Source organism: Pipistrellus kuhlii, unplaced genomic scaffold (assembly GCF_014108245.1).
Source record: "Pipistrellus kuhlii isolate mPipKuh1 unplaced genomic scaffold, mPipKuh1.p scaffold_m20_p_17, whole genome shotgun sequence".
Taxonomy (NCBI): domain Eukaryota; kingdom Metazoa; phylum Chordata; class Mammalia; order Chiroptera; family Vespertilionidae; genus Pipistrellus; species Pipistrellus kuhlii.
Window position 1 is genome coordinate 16,296,594 of NW_023425482.1, and position 17,090 is coordinate 16,313,683.

At 44.7% G+C, this 17,090-nt stretch overlaps 2 protein-coding genes across 7 annotated transcripts in view; one reads left to right on the top strand and one right to left on the bottom strand.

Moving 5' to 3' along the window:
* Positions 1–10,476, top strand: part of DDX19B (DEAD-box helicase 19B) — a 57,064-nt gene extending 46,588 nt beyond the window's left edge. For 2 of the 6 annotated variants that reach the window (XM_036441038.2, XM_036441037.2), the window contains exons 3-12: positions 339–389; positions 1,488–1,623; positions 4,120–4,212; positions 5,576–5,678; positions 6,015–6,129; positions 7,028–7,205; positions 7,520–7,757; positions 8,054–8,216; positions 8,668–8,859; positions 9,275–10,476. In XM_036441038.2, coding sequence (XP_036296931.1) covers positions 339–389; positions 1,488–1,623; positions 4,120–4,212; positions 5,576–5,678; positions 6,015–6,129; positions 7,028–7,205; positions 7,520–7,757; positions 8,054–8,216; positions 8,668–8,859; positions 9,275–9,336 — 1,331 coding nt within the window. In that variant the 3' untranslated portion in view covers positions 9,337–10,476. Of the gene's footprint in view, positions 1–338; positions 390–1,476; positions 1,624–2,160; positions 2,222–4,119; positions 4,213–5,575; positions 5,679–6,014; positions 6,130–7,027; positions 7,206–7,519; positions 7,758–8,019; positions 8,217–8,667; positions 8,860–9,274 lie in introns of those variants that run through there. The other 4 variants (XM_045582691.1, XM_036441045.1, XM_036441039.2 and 1 more) reach the window with 4 other exon arrangements.
* Positions 10,477–13,698: 3,222 nt separating this feature from the next.
* ST3GAL2 (ST3 beta-galactoside alpha-2,3-sialyltransferase 2) overlaps positions 13,699–17,090 on the bottom strand; it is a 40,102-nt gene continuing 36,710 nt past the window's right edge. The window contains exon 7 of the mRNA XM_036440702.2: positions 13,699–16,179. Coding sequence (XP_036296595.1) covers positions 16,006–16,179 — 174 coding nt within the window. The 3' untranslated portion in view covers positions 13,699–16,005. The remainder of the gene's footprint in view (positions 16,180–17,090) is intronic.

The following is a 17,090-nucleotide window of genomic DNA, read 5'->3' on the forward strand; positions in this document are numbered from 1 at the left end:
AGTACATTCTATAAGAAGTGATCATTTTACCTCTGTCTTTTAATTTTTCTTTCTCATGTTTAATTATGTTTGCTAATATAAAGCTATAGTTTATATTAAGAGAGGTAAGTCAGAGGTGACATTCTGCTGACGACTTTGAAGTCAGCCAAAATTTCTAGAAATTTGAAATTTTCTTATGCACTTAAAAATTCTGTAGGAATAAAAATTTATTAAACACAAAGAAATGCCAACTATTTACATTTTGATCACGTAAAATAAATTTTGGTATTTGCATTGCCCACCTTCTGGGTGGGTTTGATATTTGCCTTTCTGATTATGACAACTGTTTTCTTATGTAGGTGTTATCAAAACCAATGCCACTGCAGAGAAAACAGATGAAGAAGAGAAAGGTAACTTACTCATTTAAACTTTGTAGCAAGAGACACAGTATGCCGAGACCAGTTTGGCTCAGTGGATAGAGCATTGGCCTGCAGACTGAAGGGTCCCAGGTTTCAGTAGGGGGTGTGCAAGAGGCAGCTGATCGGTGTCTCTCTCTCATCGATGTTTCTGACTCTATCCCTCTCTCTTCCTCTCTGTAAAAAATCAATAAAATATATTAAAAAAAAAAGACACAGTATGACCCAGGACTTGCCTTTCTGGAGTCAGAGGTATTCTTAGTATAAGATGAAGGAGAAGAGGAATCCACAAAGGAGACGGAGAAGACACAGTCAGTGAAATAGGACCAAAAGAGAGTGCTGTCCCAGAAATCAGAAGAAAGAAGTTTTTCCAAAGTAGGGAGTCCAGCCAAAACTGGTTTGGCTCAGTGGATAGAGCATCGGCCTGTGGACTGAAAGGTCCCAGGTTCAATTCCAGTCAAGGGCATGTACCTTGGTTGCAGGCACATCCCCAGTAAGAGAGAGGAGGGGTGCAGGAAGCAGCTGATCGATGTTTCTCTCTCATTGATGTTTCTAACTCTCATCGATGTTTCTAACTCTCTATCCTTCTCCCTTCCTCTCTGTAAAAAAAAAAAAAAATCAATAAAATATATTTTAGAAAAAGTAAAGAGTCAAATATACGTAACAAGTTGATTAAGAGAAGACCTAAAAATTGCCTTTTGGATTGATTTAGCAGTGTAGACATCACAGTGAGCTTGACAAGGGCTGAGGTTAAGTGGAGAAGTTAAATAAAAACCCTCTTCCGTGTACATTCAACAGAAGGGGAGGAGAGGCAGTGGAGATTAATATAGGTAGCCTTCTTAGGGAATGTTCTATAAAGGAGAGGGGAGTGTCACAAGGATGGAGTTTGCCAGATGAGTGTGAAGAACATCAACTGGTGACCTTGGTCAAGTAGCTCCATTGTGGGTTCAATCTCTGGTCAGGGCAGAATCAAACAATGAATGCATAAATAAGTGTAACAACAAATCGATAATTCTCTCTCTCCCTCTCTCTAAAATGAATAAAAATTTAAAAAAATTAGAAAAAGAAAATCTGTTGGTTTCTTCCCGACAGAGGACAAAGCTGCCCAGTCCTTACTCAACAAGCTGATCAGAAGCAACCTGGTTGATAACACAAACCAAGTGGAAGTCCTGCAGCGGGATCCAAAGTCCCCCCTCTACTCAGTGAAGTCCTTCGAGGAGCTTCGGCTGTGAGTGTTTGTTTCTTTGAGCTGTTTCTTATCAGTCCCTCTTTTGTAAAACTTAGCATCACAGATTCTTGTGGGGATTTTGCTTTTTACTTTTATTTTTTAAAAAATCCTGCTGGACCATTGTAGCTCAGTGGTTGAGTGTCAATCCAGGCACCAAGAAGTTCTGATTCGATTCCTGGTCAGGGCACTTGCCCAGGTTTCGGGCTTGATCTCCAGTGGGGGGCGTGCAGGAGGCAGCCAATCAATATTGATGTTTCTTGCTCATCGAGGTTTCTATCTTTTCCTCTCCCTTACTCTCTCAAATCTAAGTAATCAGTAAGATATATATGTATATATTTTAAAATCCTAATATATTTATCTCTTTGACTAGTTAATAATTCACATGATTCAAAAGTCAAAAAGTATGAAAAAGGCGACAGTGATGGTCTCCCTCCTACCCTTGTTTCTCTGCTTCCCAGTTCTCCTCTTGATAGGGATTTTTAAATGCCACAAATTTATTCATCATAGCTGAAAGTCTTTTTTCTTTTATGCTCTTAGAACTTTCAATAAAATATTGGCTGACAGGTGATTTCTGGATGTCAGGAACATATCTTATTAGGTAAGCTCTTTCGTTAGACTATAGGGTTTATGGTCTTAAGAACAGTTTATCCGCTTTTATAAAGTTTGTCAAAAGAGCCTGTACAGGATTCCCAGGACTTATAGTGCAAAGCAGCTTTCAACATTCTGGAATTTACAAAAAGTCCAGAACCCAGAATTAAATCTTAGGGGAGCACATGTGCTAAGAATGACTTCAAAAGTGCCAGTATTTTAAAGAGATAATTATGACAGGATATACAAAGATTTTTGTTTCTTCAGTAAGTTAGTAAAGAGGTGTGCATGGCTCATTGGTTTATTTACATGCCACTGTGCTGGGTGTTATAGTGACACAAGATAAACTAACATTCTTGCTGCCTGCCAGGACCCAAATCATAGATAGAAAATAGCTGATAAATAAGAAAGTGGCGGAGTAAATGGATTCTTAACCTTTATTCAGCAAAATCTATAGTATGCCCACTGTGAGCAGACAGAGGCTACATTGCTGCCAACTTTTAACATTAATCAAAGTGTGGCTGTTTTTTTAATGATTTCAGGAAATTATAATTTTCTATATTTCCTCTCAAGGGCTTCATTCAACCAATCTGTCATTTCTGCTTCTGTTCATAAACTGTATTAGGGCAGCTAGTCATGCTCTATTGTTTTCTGAACTGACAGTTTGCTTTTCCAAGTACCAGTGGGGTTTTTTAAGTTTCTTTCACTTAAAGGACTGGAGCTCTCAGTTCAACTAGTGATGCATTGTCCTCTGAGAAAAGGCAAGTTCTCTCTGATGTAGCTATTGGTAGCCCAAGGAAACAAAGAATGAAACCTAGGTTACCTAATATACTTGGTCTGTTCTTGTATTTAAAAGATTTGAATTAATCTGCAAAAGAAAAGGAAAAAAAAATTGAGCCACTGGAAGCTCTTAGAACACTTGAAAATCCTCATTCAGTAGTGACTGTTTCCTTGACAACCAAATCAGAATCTGCTGGCATTACAGCCTTTTCTTCCAAATGGCAGACACCAAAGGTTATGTTCTCAAAGTTCTTTGTGTCTGAGAACCAAGATAGGCCAGAAGAATTGCCTTTTAGAGAGTTTGTTAAACTCCAAGAAGGGCTTAGAGGACAGAGGTCTTGAATTGGTTTGACTCTTTTTGGAAATAATCTAGTATGATTTTTGTTAAACACCCTATTTAGAGGTAGCAGAGAGCTCTTTGTAAATGCAATGTAAGAGCAACTTATATAAGAAATTGGTGCTTTTCAATTCTTGATTTTGACTAGACATAAATAAATCTGAGCATTTGTAAAGTTCACGATGGTAACTGAACTCTCTCTTACTGTATAGATCAGCTACTAGAAACTGGCTAAATCAGTTTTCTTCTTAAATTTTCCAAGTATTTGCACTTGACTTTTCCAGGCTGGCTTTGGAAGGACCATTGAATACAAAATGACTGGTTCAATTTAATATCTGTACTCAGAAACTAAAACTGAAATCCCATTCTCCTAAGGGATTTCTATTTCTTAGCAGCGTAGTAAGCAGGTTTACTTTTAAATATGTCTTTTATAATTTACTTTGCACCATGAATTAATAAATACCACTCTTGCAATATCCAGGGAACACTGGTCACAGAAGGCCACTCATATTTGTGGTTGTGCTGAAAGCATGAATTCCTATGAGAAAGGAAACTAATCTATATTTTATGAATTGCATAATAGTCGCAGATTAAGATCTAGTAGGAAAAGATGGTTTCATCTTATTTTAAGTAGTTTTTTTTTTTTTTAAGGCATAGGAAAATATGTCTGATAAAGAGAGAAAGCATCATAGATATAGGGAAAGATATAAATATTGGGAAAGATAAAAATCTAGGCCTTTTAAACAATCTTAACAACTAGAGATCCATTTTCTCTCTCCCTGGCCTCTCAGGAAACCACAGCTTCTTCAGGGAGTCTATGCCATGGGCTTCAACCGACCATCCAAGATACAAGAGAATGCGTTACCCATGATGCTTGCTGAGCCGTGAGTATGCACCTATTCAGAATTTGGTTTACTGTCACCCACCAACAGTTACTGTCTTGAGACCAAGATGGGACATTTGGGGGAACATGTTTCTTCATGGGAATAGCTTGAACTGGGTTTTTACAAATTATTTTGAGACCTGCAAAAAGGTGTCAAGGGCAACACCAAGAACACCTGCCAAGAAATAAAACATCATTTAATTGGCAGTTGTATACCCTTCTCCATTCACATCCTCTCCCACCAAAATAAGCATCTTCCTGAAGTGGGTCATCATTTTCTCATTTCTTTATACTTTTACTACATATCTATTAAGAATCTAGAGTAGTTTATATATTTTTAAACTTTAGATAAGTGGTATACTTTTATGTACCAACTTTTTAAAAAAAAAAAAAAAAGACATGTTTTTCCAAAACCGGTTTGGATCAGTGGTAGAGTGTCGGTCTGCGGACTGAAAGGTCCCGGGTTCGATTCTGGTCAAGGGCATGTACCTTGGTTGCGGGTACATCCCCGATAGGGGGTGTGCAAGAGGCAGCTGGTCGATGTTTCTCTCTCATCGACATTTCTAGCTCTCTATCTCTCTCCCTTCCTCTCTGTAAAAACTCAATAAAATATATTAAAAAAATAAATAAATAAATAAAAAGACATGTTCTTATTGATTTCAGAGAAAGGAAGGAAGAGGAAGAGAGAGAGAGAGAAACATCAATGATAAGTGAGAACCATTGATCGGCTGCCTCCTGCATGCCCCTTACTGGGGACTGAACCTGAAATCCAGGTATGTGCCCTGACTGGGAATCAAACTGACCTCCTGGTTCATAGGTTGATGCTCAGCCACTGAGCCACTCTATTAGGGCTTGTTTTTCTTTTTTAATGACAAAAATGCCACCTATTTCCATGACAATGGGTTACATGAAGTGAAATATGGAAGTTCCCTCTAATGTATCTGTCTTTATTTTACATGGGAACTTACATTTTCTATAAAGATGGAAAAGGGAACACAGAAGGGGCTGAGTGCTAGAGGCACATTATGGCTCAGCAGAAAACATTCTCGGGGACTTGTCTTATTGGCACAATCTTATTGTGCTATCTTAGTTTCGGTGTGTCTCTTTAAGGTGCAGAACTAGGGCACTAGCTGTGCTAGAGTCTAGAACAAGGACTTCTCGGTGTGGACCCATCTAAAACAATGATTTTCCATAATATTTAAGCAGTTTTTTAACAATATAAAAAAAAATGTGTCATTGTAGTCAACGCAGAAAATCTGGACTAAATGTGGCAATCCATATTCCTACTACCCAGAAAGAACATTTTGACACTTTTTTCTGGGTTTAACCAATATTATTTTCATCTCTCTTCTTCCTTCCTCCAGCCCACAGAACCTGATTGCCCAGTCTCAGTCTGGTACTGGTAAAACAGCTGCCTTTGTCCTGGCCATGCTCAGCCGAGTGGAGCCAGCAGAGAGATACCCCCAGGTGAGGGCTGGGGAATCCTGGGGTCCTCACTTGCCTGGGCACTGCCATCTGTGGGGGGATTGACAAGGTTCCCCTGGAGGGTTCTGAACATTTTCTGTGCTTCAAACTGTTGCTCTGGTAGAGCAGGATGTGGGTAAAATTCATTTGAATGAACCTTAAACAATAGCTTCCAAAGGCATCCCCCACCCAAGCTGAACAGTTAGCCTAGTTGAAAAAGATGTGGTTCCCTGCACTGTTCAAGTGCTGATAACATCAGCATACTTGTTGCTTTAGACTCAGCCTGTGTGTGTTACTAAAAGGGTCTCCTAAAGTCATCCTTTCTGATTCCCCTGTCAGTGCCTTTGCCTCTCTCCAACATATGAGTTGGCGCTTCAAACAGGAAAAGTGATTGAGCAGATGGGCAAATTTCATCCAGAACTGAAGCTTGCTTATGCTGTTCGAGGCAATAAATGTGAGTATAAGGAGGTGAGCCTGAAGCAGTGAGTGTAGGGTAGGGTGGTTGGGTGTTTGAATGTTGAAACATGATGATGATTATTTCACTCTGGTTCAGTCTGACCTCAAGAGTCCAAATGCATCGGCTGAGCATGGCCAGGACAAAGGCAGCTGTTTTACCAGTACCAGTATTTAATTACTTGCTAATTTGTTAACAGTTCTCTCCACTCAACATAAGATTTTGCATCGTTAGAAAATCACTAGAAAACAGTTTGATGTTACCCAGAAAAGTTGAAGAGAGACATCCCTTTGACCCAGCAGTTTATAATTGCCTTGAGCAGTGGTTCACAAGTTTTTTGGTCTCTTACACTCTTTCTTTCTTTTATTAATTTATAGATTTAGAGAGAGATGCAGGGGAGAGAAACATCTATTTGTTGTTCTACTTATTTATGCACTCGTTATTCTTGTATGTACCCTGATGAGACTGAACCCACAACTTTGGCATATCAGTTTAACCAACTGAGCTGCCCATCTAAGGCCAGTCTTTTACACTCTTACACATTATTGAGGACCCCAAAGTATTTTTACCAATTTGGGAGAAAATCAGTGAACCATGAGTGAATGGATGGTATGAAAACAAGATAATGCTAAAGAGAGAGAATTAGATGGTGTTGAATTCTAGGAGAAGGTAGGAAGGAACTAACACTGAGTTTTCACTGTGTAGGATTTTATCCTGACCACATGCAGTCAGGTAGGTGTAATTATGCCCACTTTACAGTAGGCCATGACTCGGGAACAGTCCTGTATGCTTTGAAATCTGGAATTCTTCTAAAAGCTCTGAAGAATAGGGCAAGGCTTTGCTTTCCAAAGCTGGTTTTGCTCTGGAAATAACCACAGAACACCTCTTGTCTCCACAGTGGAAAGAGGTCAGAAGATCAGTGAGCATATTGTCATTGGGACCCCTGGGACTGTCTTAGACTGGTGTGCCAAGCTCAAGTTCATTGACCCCAAGAAGATCAAGGTGTTTGTTCTGGATGAGGCTGATGTGATGATAGCTACTCAGGGCCACCAAGATCAGAGCATCCGCATCCAAAGGTAGGACTCTAGATCCGGGAGGAACTTCTCAGCCTTTTTCTGGGTTCTCTGCTTCAGAAGCTTCAGAAGTATGTGATTGATGGGCCACGTCAGCACTGACCATACTCCTACCTGGGTCAAGGAAAAAGACCTAGGGAATCTAATACCACCCTGTCCCTGCCCCATGTCTGGTCCTGCCTCTTCCCCACAGTGCTCCTCCACCTCTGCCACCTTCCAGGGGACATATTTGACCATCCGTGCCTGGAAGGCTGTGCTGCTGCTCATGCCAATGAAAAACTCGGGCTCATGCCAAACACCTGGGCCTTCCCTTGCAGGATGCTGCCCAGAAACTGCCAGATGCTGCTCTTCTCTGCCACCTTTGAAGACTCTGTATGGAACTTTGCCCAGAAAGTGGTCCCAGACCCAAACATTATCAAACTGAAGCGTGAGGAGGAGACATTGGACACCATCAAGCAGTATTATGTCCTGTGCAATAGCAGAGATGAGAAGTTCCAGGCCCTGTGTAACCTCTACGGGGCCATCACCATTGCTCAGGCCATGATCTTCTGCCATGTGAGTAGGAGCAGGAGCAGCAGCAGCAGGCCAGCCTGGGGAGGAGTTCCATGGGAAGATGTTGTCCAGCCCCCTCCTTCTCAGCCAGTTCCACCTTGGTGCTGAGGAGGACCAGGTTCATTTAATTCATCCCAAAAATATATGGCTAGATTCTGTTTGAAAAATTTTAAGTCTAACCTGCTGGCTGAATGCCTCAGGTCTTCATGTATATAAATGGCAAAAAGCCACTTTTCTGCAGGTGTTTTCATTTTTTTTTTTGCAGGTATCTTCATTTAAAACAATTCTTTTCACTCCAGACCCGCAAAACAGCCAGTTGGCTGGCAGCAGAGCTCTCAAAAGAAGGCCACCAGGTGGCTCTGCTAAGTGGTGAGATGATGGTGGAGCAGAGGGCTGCGGTGATTGAGCGCTTCCGAGAAGGCAAAGAGAAGGTTCTGGTGACCACCAACGTGTGTGCCCGTGGTGAGCAGAGAACTTGTCCTGGTCTGCCAGCCTCGGGGTAGCAAGAGAAATCCTCATATGAACTCAGTGGTTTGGGAGTGGTCACGTGCGGTTGGTGGTGACATTGTTTTCTAGGAGAGACTGGCTTCCCTCAGCAGATAGGAACTTGCACGGAAACCAAGTCCTGACTTGTGGGAGGAAATGCACAGGCTTCTGACTGGTTTACGATGGAGTCTGCTCTTCTTGGGGCAGCCATGAGGTTTCAGCTGTATCTCCTGACACTAGTGTCCAGCGGAGGCTCTCTTACTGACTTCTTAATTTCTTTAGTACCTGCCTGTGGTCTTTCTCTGGGTTCTGCTCCATGCTCCTGGTCCCTGAATCCCTGAGCTGGCCCAGCCTGACTCCCTCTCCCCAGAGTTGTGTACGTGGCCCGTCTCCCAGTCTTACTCTTCCCCATCTCTCCTTCATGCAGGTATTGACGTTGAACAGGTGTCTGTTGTCATCAACTTTGACCTTCCTGTGGACAAGGATGGGAACCCAGACAATGAGACTTACCTGCACCGGATCGGGCGCACTGGCCGCTTTGGCAAGAGGGGCCTGGCAGTGAACATGGTGGACAGCAAGCACAGCATGAACATCCTCAACAGAATCCAGGAGCATTTTAGTGAGTCCTGGGCGTGTCCTGCCTTTCTTTATAGGGGCAAGTCCGGGATGGGTGGAAGGGTAGGTATCCTGTGGCCCCTAGAGAGGCTTTGTCCCTTTACATAATCCCCTCCTCCCCTACAATTGGGACATTCTTAAAGAGCTCACCTGGGGAGTTCAGTGTTAGGACTGGATGTCAGTTCCCCTTGGCCAGGCTGATGGCCTTGGACTCGGCCTGCTGTTGTCAGTGTCTGTGTCTCAGGCACCAGAAGCCTTTGGGGTTAGCTGGAGGGTGGTTGTGGGCAGACGCAGGGGCTCATTCCTAGCCAGGGCAGAGACCTGTGTGTTTTCTCTCCCTGCTGGGCTGTACTTTCCCTAGGTGTGTGTCTCCATGTAACCCCATGTTGATCTCTCTCTGAAACTTTTTTTATTCTCAGATAAGAAAATAGAAAGACTAGACACGGATGATTTGGATGAGATTGAGAAAATAGCCAACTGAGAGGCACCTGCAGTAGGAAACTGGTGATTTTGCAGCACAGGCCTGGACATCACCAAAGGATAAAGGCCGAGTGGAGAGAAACAACCTGCCTTATTTTAAACTACGTTTGGACTTGACAAAATTATGCAAATAATTGAGAAAGGTAGAGGAACATTTTGCATTTGAGAAATTTAGTCCCCCATTTTTTTAAGCCAAGGTTTTCCCCATCTTTAGAGAAATCTGGTCACTATTGGTGTTCACTGGCCCCAGGATTCCATTCCTGCTATCTGGCTAGGCATGCTGGGACCTGCATCCAGCCCCTGCTGAAATGGTAGAGGTGGAGTGTGGGAGAGGCCCACTACCTGGATGCAGTGAGGGGAGCGGCTGCAGAGGCCTGTGAGCTGTCCTTGACTGAGACCAGTCACAAATGTCTCCTGTCCTTGGAGCCATCTTCTCCTAAAATCCAGAGATATTCCAGTAAATCTTTAACCTCTGCTCTCTGTGCCAGAGGACATCCCTGTTTCTCCGTGGGTGAGCATCTTGGATACTTTGTGAACCTCAGGTTGGGGAGAAACATGGATGTCAGTGAATTCTCAGAAGCATTTGTCTGGCAAGAGGCTATGACTCCTTTGAGAATCCAGGCCTGACTTCTCTTGCATTTGCTCTGTCTGCTTGTGCACCCAGCGATTATTCATGGCAGCCAGGAGACACTGGGCAATGGTCTGACACATGCCCGGCCAAGTGAGTTGGCTCTTATCCATGGGGTATCCACACTATGTCTGAGGTGAGCAGCACAGTTTGGAAAGGAAGTTATGACCAAGTGAAAACTTGGGATTATGCTGGTCATCTGTAATAGTGGATCTATTGGTTACTTTACTTCATACTTAGTATGAATATGGACAGATAAACTAGAGCTATGCCCATCATTCATTATGTTAAGAAATTTTAAAATAATTATGAAACATTTTACTTATCTTGATTTGCCTTTCTTTGCATTTTTCTGGTTATTAGAATATGTGTGCATTAAAAATATATTTGGGTGTGTAAGTATGAAGTGCAAGTACTCTCTATCCTCACCTCCCTGGGGTCACCATTGCTAGCAGCTTGGTGAACGTTCAATATATTGCCTTCTGTTTGCATATATCAACCTACTTTGATTTTTTTAAATGTGAACATTCTATTCCCAATCTTCTGCAACTCACCATTTCACTTACCAGCATATTTTGTTGATTTTTTTCTTTTTTTTTCTTTGTGACTCTCTTACCAGCATATTGTGGACATGTGACACATAGATCTGTCTTGCTGTTGACAGTGGCGTCCTTCCAGCATGTAGCTGCCTCACATTTCATGGCTCCTCTAGTGAAAGGCATATGGGGATTTCCACTCTGTTGTGTCGCCACAGTGCCTCATGAATATCCTTGGTCCTCTCTGTGCCCTGCTGAGAATCACTCTAGGGTTTTTGGAAGTAGAGTTGATGGGTCAAAGACTGGGGACATTTAAACTTCTAATACAGCCGAACCAGTTTGGCTCAATGGATAGAGCGTCGGTCTGCGGACTGAAAGGTCCCAGGTTCGATTCCGGTCAAGGGCATGTACATTGGTTGCGGGCACACACCCAGTAGGGGGTGTGCAAGAGGCAGCTGGTTGATGTTTCTCTCTCATTGACGTTTCTAGCTCTCTATCTCTCTCCTTTCCTCTCTGTGGAAAATCAATCAAAAAAAAATTTTTTTTTTAATTTAAACTTTTAATACATTGCTAACTTAGTTTGCCAAATGATTTTTACTAACTTATGTTATTGCAGTTATACAGAAATACTATTTTCTTACCTGCTTGCCAACCCTGTACATTTATTAATTTTTAAAACTTTGCCAGTCTGTACAGCAAAAATAAATTACATCGTTGCTTTTTTGTTTTGTATTTCGTGAGATTTGGCAAACTTTCAAGTTTATTGGATATTTGTATTTTCTCTTGGGGTACTACCCATTCTTGTCTCATCGTTTTACTACTCGGTTGCCAATCTTTCTACTTTAGGGAAATTAAACTTTGTCTTGAGTTGTAGATGTTTTCCTAGTTTGTCTTTACAAACTTTTTTCTTAACCACTATACAAAAGTTTAATGTTATTCACATTTCATTTTTAAGAAATCTGAATTTTAAAAATAATCTGAATATTATGTCATGGCTAAAAAAGCTTTCCCCAGCATTATAAGTTACTCCCATTATAAAATCCCAGCATTATAAGTTACTTACTCCCATTTCCTGTTTTGGCAGTTCTTGGGCAGTTAATTTTCTGAATTATTGTGGCTCTCAAAATGTTTTGCCTTGGCTCATTGGCGGTGAGTGATTGTTACCTTAGAATAGGGGTGTTGAACTCAAATCAGAGAAGGGGCCAAAATCTAAAATCCAGCCTAAATCGCGGGCCGAATGGTTTACTGAACAGTCATAAACTGTCATTGTGATGGAAATGCAGCGGAGTGCAGTGATGACAGCACGGTGCGGGCCACATTGCAAGGCCTGGCGGGACGGATTTGGCCCGCGGGCCTTGTGTTTGACACATGTGCCTTAGAAGGTGAGTGGTGACAATGGCTGTGGTGTGTGGGCTAGAGCCATGGTGACTGAGAGAATGGGAAGGAGCTGCACTGAACTTGGCCTGTACCCTGGCTGGATGGGAATTATGTTAAACCTGGGCCCAGAAATGGGGTGGCAGGACTTGGACAGGAAATTTGACACACACTGCCTGTCTGGTCTGTGATATCCCCAGTTCACTGAACGTCCACAGGCCTGGTTCTAGAATAAAAGTCAAAGGAGTGAGGAGCTGGATGGAGTCCCCTGCTAAAACCATTTGGACTGTGGGGAGAGAAGAAACCTAACACTAAAAGACTGCAAACATCAATAAATTAAATTCACCGATAAAATTAATGTTATGGAATGATCTGATAAGAGACTTTACATATGTTCATGTGCTCAAAGAAAAAGAAAATAGACTTCAGTAAAAGAGCAAGACCCCTGGCCGGTGTGGCTTGGTTGAGCATCATTCCATGCACCGAAAAGTCGCCCTTTCTATTCCCAGTCAGGGCACATGCACAGGTTGCAGATTTGTTCCCTGACCAGGGTGCCTACAGGAAGCAACCCAATGTTTTTCTCATCAATGTTTCTCTCCCTCTCCCTTCTTCTCTATAAATCAATAAATGGTTTTATATATATATATATATACACACACACACACACACACATATATGTATATGTGTGTGTGTGTGTGTGTGTGTGTGTGTGTATATATATATGTATATATATATATATATATATATCATGGGTTTGCAGAGATTGGTGCCGCCATCAAATTTGAATCATTCAGGGGTGGGATGTTTTCTTCCTAGTCCTATTTATTCACCATCCAAGTCATGGAGAATGACAATTTACTGCAAATGTAATCAGGTGATAACACCAACCTGTGTATTCAGATGTGGTATCTGCTGGATCTAAGTAGTATAGTCCTCAGCCAACATGGGGGCAGGGGAGGGAGAAGACATAGTTTGGTGGAACTCTTGATTCTGGAGGCAACAGTTAACATTTGGAAGTGCTGCTGCAACCAATCCAAATAATAAAACCCTAGTATGCCAATCAACCAAATGGTGGGATGACCAGTTGCTATGATGTGCACTGACCACCAGGGGGCAGACTAATGCAGGAGCTGCCCCTCGGTGATCAGTGTGTTCCCACAGTGGGAGTGCCATTCAGCTGACCTACGTAAGCCAGATGCCAGGCTCATGGCTGGCAAGCGCAGCTGCAGTGGCTTGAACCTTTCCAGTGGACACTCCCTCTGCATGCTCCTCCCCCATCTGGATTGGGACCGGCATCTGGAATGACTGGATGCGAGCTGGCTGTCACATGAGGAGGCTGTGATGACAAGTGGTGGCTGTGTGGGCATGGGTGCACCAGTATCACCCCAGGATGGGCTTGTGGAGATTGCAGCAGAGTAGCCGTGAGTCTAGGGAGTGGCGGTGGCAGGCGCAGTGGGGCTGGGATGAGCAGGAGTGGCATGGCACCCAGCCGCCCAGCCCATGCTCGGGCTCCTCCCTGGCCTGCCAATTCATGCACTACTTTGTGCTGTGCAAAATCGATGAGCTGGTGGGTAAGGCCAGGCAGCAGCAGCATGGAGGTCCACTGATCCCTGCAGGCCAGGCCGAGGGACCCACCAGTGCACTAATTCGTGCACCGGGCCTCTAGCTCTCACATGAGGCAACTGGCTTTGAGTTGAGAGGCCTCCTGTATAAGGGTGTTGGAGAGTTGATACCTTCCCCCTTCAAAATCTCCCCAACATTCTTAGCCTTTACTTAATGACAGCTCCCCCACTGACACATTTCAAAACAGATTAATGACTATATATAGTATTTTTGTCCTTTTTAGTAATTTAGAGAGAAAGGGAAGAAAATTAAAAAAAAAAACATTTGTTTAAATAACTATTGCAGAAAAGGAGATCTGAGCTGGATGCTGGGACCTACCTCTTCGAGAATGGGGGTTTATTAATGTTTTAAACAAACACACAAATAAAAATGAAATAAATTATTCTGCTCAATACTGTTTGGCATAATTGCATTGTTTTTTCATCTTCTAAACACTCAAAACAGCCTCTTCAGGAAGCATCGAGACTGGCAAGAAATGACTGGTGCCCTCGCTCTCCAGAACAGTGGGAGGAGGCAATCCATCCAAGCCCTACTTCCCCTAATCCACCCCCGTTCTTTATTTCACCTACTTTGGGAATTAGGAACAGAATCCAGCTAAATTCTCAATATATTAACTTTTGGGGGTGCCCACTGCTCTACCCCAAGCCTCCTCTCATACTCTTCTGGTTACTGTTCCCCCAGCCAGCGGCAGGAACTACACCAGCAGCCAGGAGGCTGCTCGGTGGTACCAACTCACCAAGAAAACGGGTGGTATTTGTGTTGTCGCTGCTGGGTAGAGGGGTCCTTCTAGTGGTTTGAAGCTTCATAGAAGCTCTTTTCCCCTCCTAAAACCCCCTGACCTCGAAGCTTGAATACCGTCCACAGCTTCCTCGAGGGGGTTAAACTGGGTGTTCAATCATGCAAGTAGCTTCCAGTTGTAATCCCTGGTTGTTAGCTTCCCAGCCCATTCCTGAGCTGGAAATGGAAAGTGAGTTAGAGCGAGAAGGCAAGAGGTGAGCCTGGGGAAGGGGACCCAGGGGCAGGGGAGGAGGCATGCAGGCGGGCAAGTCTACTCCTCCCCAGCTAGGCTCCCAGCTATTTCCACGGCCAGCTCGGGGTTTTTACAGAATTTGTGTTGGTCAGCCATACCTGGTCATTGCAGGTTAACTACGTAATGAGCCCAAAGCAAAACCACCCCCCAAGCAAGAGGTTTCTTACTCCTCTTTGGGGCGATGAGGGAGGGAAAAGGTGCATGCACCAGGCAGCTGGGCTCCAGCCTTCTTTGCCACGAGTGGCTCCCTCTCCCTTGAGCCAGCCAAAGACGTGTTTGTGCGTGTGCGTGTGCGTGTGCGTGTGCGTGTGCGAGAGAGAGAGAGAGAGAGAGAGAGAGAGAGAGAGAGAGAGAGAGAGAGAGAGAGAAAGCAGCAGCGCCCTAATCAATCCCAGGGCATGTTTTGATTTTTTTTTTTTTTTTTTTTTTTCCTAGAGCAAGTAGGCTGGTGAGGAGGCCCAAGGCCTAAGGAGACACTCAAAGTTGTAGCAAACGGTAGGGGCCAAGAATACATGTGAGTGAGAAGCACCTTACATTGGATGTGAGGGGGCTTCCTTGTCCCCTCCTGCCCAGTTCCTTACACCTATATTCGCATTAGGGGCTAGGAGGCGACTTCCGCTCCCAAGCAAAAGGTAAATGAACACAGTTCGTTTCCTGGTGAGAGACACTTAATTGCCCTGGTCAGGCCATTCCATAGGGTGGCCAGAGGCGGGGAGGGACGGGCGGTAGGATGAGGGGGGCCACTCGCCCTCTGGATTCTCACTGCATTTCTTTGGTGGGTTCACACCCATCTCGGACTAAACAATGAAATGAAATGTGAGGCCTTACAATTCTCTCGGAAGCCTGGAGAGATCTGGAAAGGGTTCTGGCTTTTGCCTCTTGAGGTGAAAGAGCGCTCCCCTAAGTCACATGGACCGTTCCTGGACCTCTGGACGGCCACGTGGGACCCCCGGCCCACCCTTCCCTTTCCTTCCCGGCATCCTTGGCGGGGTGGGGTTAGGGGACGGGGAGGATCGAGCAATTGCGACAGCTGGGACCCAGACTGAAGAAAGTACTCCTCCCACCTCCACCCTTTAAAAAGCGTGAAACAAAACCCCACCCAAGAGCCTCGGGCTGTGGGGGCTGAGTCGGCCGGTTCGCCCGCCCCCGAAGGCCATTGATTGGAGGAGACGGGCCCAGCGCCGGAAGTTGGCTCGAGTGGAGGAGTGTGATTGACTTGAGATAAACCAGCGTGGATTTGGTGCCAGGCCCAGTCTTGTGATTGGCAGGGAACCGCCGGCGCTCGCTGGGCTGCAGCATGATTGGTCCAGACAGCGGGCGCGCTCAGCGTTGCCAGGCGACGCCCCACGCCCTGCGACGCGCGCGTGGGCGGAAGCCGCCACCCTGGGGTTGGTCTCGGGTCCCGACCCCGAGCGCAGGCGGGCGTGCAGGCAGGCAGGCGCTGGGCGGCGGGCCCTAAGAGTCGCGGCCAGACCTTTCTCAGTTGCCTCGGTAGACCTCGATCTTGCTAGCCTTGGCCAGCATGTCGATGATGTGCGCCTCGAAGTCGGCGTCATGCACGCCGGTCTTCCGGAACTCGCCCGCGTACCGGTTGTTCTCCCAGTAGTGGTGCCAGTTGCCCCGGCTGTCAGCCCCGAACCCGTACACGTTCACCTGCAGGGGAGGGCGGTGCAAGTCACCCTACGTCGGACCTCGGGAGAGCCTTGGGTAGTAGTGGGGAAGGAGAAAGGAGCCGCAGCGACCCGACAACCCAGGAGGCCGCCAGCGAATCGATTGACTCCCAGAGCGAAGGATGCATGGGAAGAGGGGACACCCAAGCCTGGGCTAAGGACACTGATCCAAGGGGATGGTTGCTCCCTTTCAGCTCCTTCCACCCGTCTGATTGCTTCAAGAACAACGCCCCAATACAGGGCTAGCCCTATTCTTGCTAACTTTTTTTTTTTTTTTATGGAGTACTTTTATTTGAAAACTGGTCAAGTACCCAATACCCTACCTTAAAGGATTTACTGGCAAAAGTGGGTATGCTGGGTGTGAGCACTAAAGTGTATGGCAGAGCTCCCCTGCCCACTTGCTAGATGCCTCCTTATATGACTAATGTCCATTTTTAAGGAGAGAGCAGGCCTGGGAGATAACCATCCCCCTGAATTTTAACTACACTATCTCCATTCTATTCTATTTATGTTTTTATTTATTTATTTTTCTTTACGGCAAGTAATATCAATTACGGAAGTAGTATTCTTTTTCCTTTGTAAATAAATTTAACTTTCGAATGAAGTGATTTCAGATTTGGTCAAATTAAAGAAAGAAGCTTGGGAAATGCAGAGCTACACTGCCTAGAAATGGGGAGAAACCAAAGCCACTTGGCTTCTGCCTACAAAAACACATTCCTGCCGAAGCCGGTTTGGCTCAGTGGTAGAGCGTCGGCCTGCGGACTGAAAGGTCCCAGGTTCAATTCCGGTCAGGGGCATGTATGTTGGTTGCGGGCACATCCCCAGTAGGGGGTGTGCAAGAGGCAGCTGGTCGATGTTTCTCTCTCATCGATGTTTCTAGCTCTCTATCTCTCT